The sequence below is a fragment of the Helianthus annuus genome, chromosome 4 (genome assembly GCF_002127325.2).
Source record: "Helianthus annuus cultivar XRQ/B chromosome 4, HanXRQr2.0-SUNRISE, whole genome shotgun sequence".
In the NCBI taxonomy this organism is placed as follows: Eukaryota; Viridiplantae; Streptophyta; class Magnoliopsida; order Asterales; family Asteraceae; genus Helianthus; species Helianthus annuus.
In genome coordinates this window covers 59,593,063-59,594,893 of record NC_035436.2, presented here as the reverse complement: position 1 = coordinate 59,594,893, position 1,831 = coordinate 59,593,063, and the positions used below count along the sequence as shown (strand labels likewise).

Sequence of the window (1,831 nt, the reverse complement as noted above, 5' to 3'; positions counted from 1 at the left end):
ATGCTGATGGTGGAGGAGGAGGAGGAGGAACGAAAAGCAAACTACGCACGTGCGCTAACTCCTCCTCAAGAGCATGAACGCGACACAACAGATAACTAATCTGCTGCTCCATGGTAAGAAATCGAACGTCAAAATCTGGGTAAGGCAGAGGAGGAGCAGGTGGAGTCGCGAAAGGTGGCTGACATGAACAAGGTGGAGGACGTGGAATCCTCTCTAGCTCCATGACTCTACGACACAAAATCTCCTGCTGAAGCTACAAGGACAGGAGTAGTTCATCCCTCGTGTAGTCAATGAAGTGGGAGGGATGGTATGGATCAGAAACTGGCATAGTGTTGGGCGGAAACCATATGAGTGGCTCGCCTGGTGGTGCGGAAGTAAAATGAGCAGCAGGTGTAAACTGAGGCATGAAAGGGAATGCTGCTGACATAGGAGGAACATGGCCAGGTTGTTGGCTGGATGGACCTTCCCCTAGACGGGGTGGAGGGATTTCCTGCAAGAATGTGATCGGCAGGTCAGTTCGGTGTATATCAGACACATGTGGGTGAAACGGGGCAACGTCAACAGGTGCATATGTAGGTGCAGGTGCAGGTGGGGGAGTAACAGGCTCAACAAAAGGAGGCATATCGCCATCATCCTCTATCCACCCATTGCGGGTGAATGCGTAATGGGGATCTATCTGATCAGCAAAAACAACATGGTCAGCGGGTGCAGGGATCGGGTCAGGTACAAGTGGTGCATCAATAGGTATGTCAACAGGTACAGGGTCATGGTTAGGCAGGGGATCAGGAACAGGTAAAGGCTCGGGTGCTGGTATAGACTCAGGGTCAGCGGGTATCGGCTCGAGATCAGCGGGTGCATCAAAAGGCTGATCGTCGAGAACAAAGTCAAGCTCATGTCCAAATTCATCATCAAACTCAAAGTCCTGTGGAGGAATAGGTGCGGCAAACATAGCCGTGTCAGAATCAGAATCAGTGGGGTAACGCTGCAATCCCAGTGCATGCAAAGTAGTGGATGATACAGACTCGAAAAAATCAGGACCAGAATGATCAAATGAAATCTCAACGATAGGAATCTCAGCAAGTGGAATAACAATGACATCATCAGCTGGAACTCCATCTCCCTGAGCAGCATCAGGGGGACCATCAATGAAAAGATCGTCATCATCATCAGACAAAGCATCAAAAGGCAAATCCTCGAGAGGAAAAGCCGCAATAGGAAAAGGGGCGAGGATCGGAACCACGACATACTCATCGTCGGGATGTCCGAGGATGAGATGGTCCTGGTCAGGAATAGGAACAAGAAAAGGATCCTCGTCGGGTAAACTATCAGCATGCGGTATATCGTCGCAAAAATCAGGTAATGCAAAGGGCTGGAAATCATCGTCATCGTCACTCTCAGTGTCAGAGGTAAAAATCTCATGGTCTGGGACAATCTCATCGTCCGAAACAATGGCCACGGGGTCTACAGTATCTGACAGTCCACTCTCAGATGAGGACATGGTGTCTGTAACAAAACAATCACAACATATGCACACACATCAACAATCATCAAATAAGCATGTAAGTAGTAACAATGTAAGCATGTATTCATCCTAGTCTTCCCAGACTATCCCACCCAGCCTCTCAGACTGAACTACCTAGCCTCTCAGACTAAACCTCCCTTGTTTCTCAAACTGAACTACCCAGCCTCTCAGACTGAACCTCCCAGTCTCTTAGACTGAATTATGAACATAAATTTTGAAATGTGTTTCGTGCCTTTTGTTTGTAAAAATGTTTGTCTTTCTAGATCTGGGCGTTTTGTGTATGCAATGAAAATATGTTGTGAAAACATT

General features: G+C 47.7%; 1 protein-coding gene across 1 annotated transcript; it reads right to left on the bottom strand.

Annotated features, from left to right (window-relative positions):
* Positions 1–253: 253 nt before the first annotated feature.
* LOC110883020 (cell surface glycoprotein 1-like) lies at positions 254–1,498 on the bottom strand. The gene has a single exon (XM_022130885.1). It carries the CDS (start codon positions 1,496–1,498, stop codon positions 254–256), a length of 1,245 nt encoding a protein of 414 aa, XP_021986577.1.
* Positions 1,499–1,831: the final 333 nt, after the last annotated feature.

Bases quoted from the DNA above. Each gene is read 5' to 3' on its own strand.
- LOC110883020 (XM_022130885.1), bottom strand. From the start codon at position 1,498: ATGTCCTCATCTGAGAGTGGACTGTCAGATACTGTAGACCCCGTGGCC.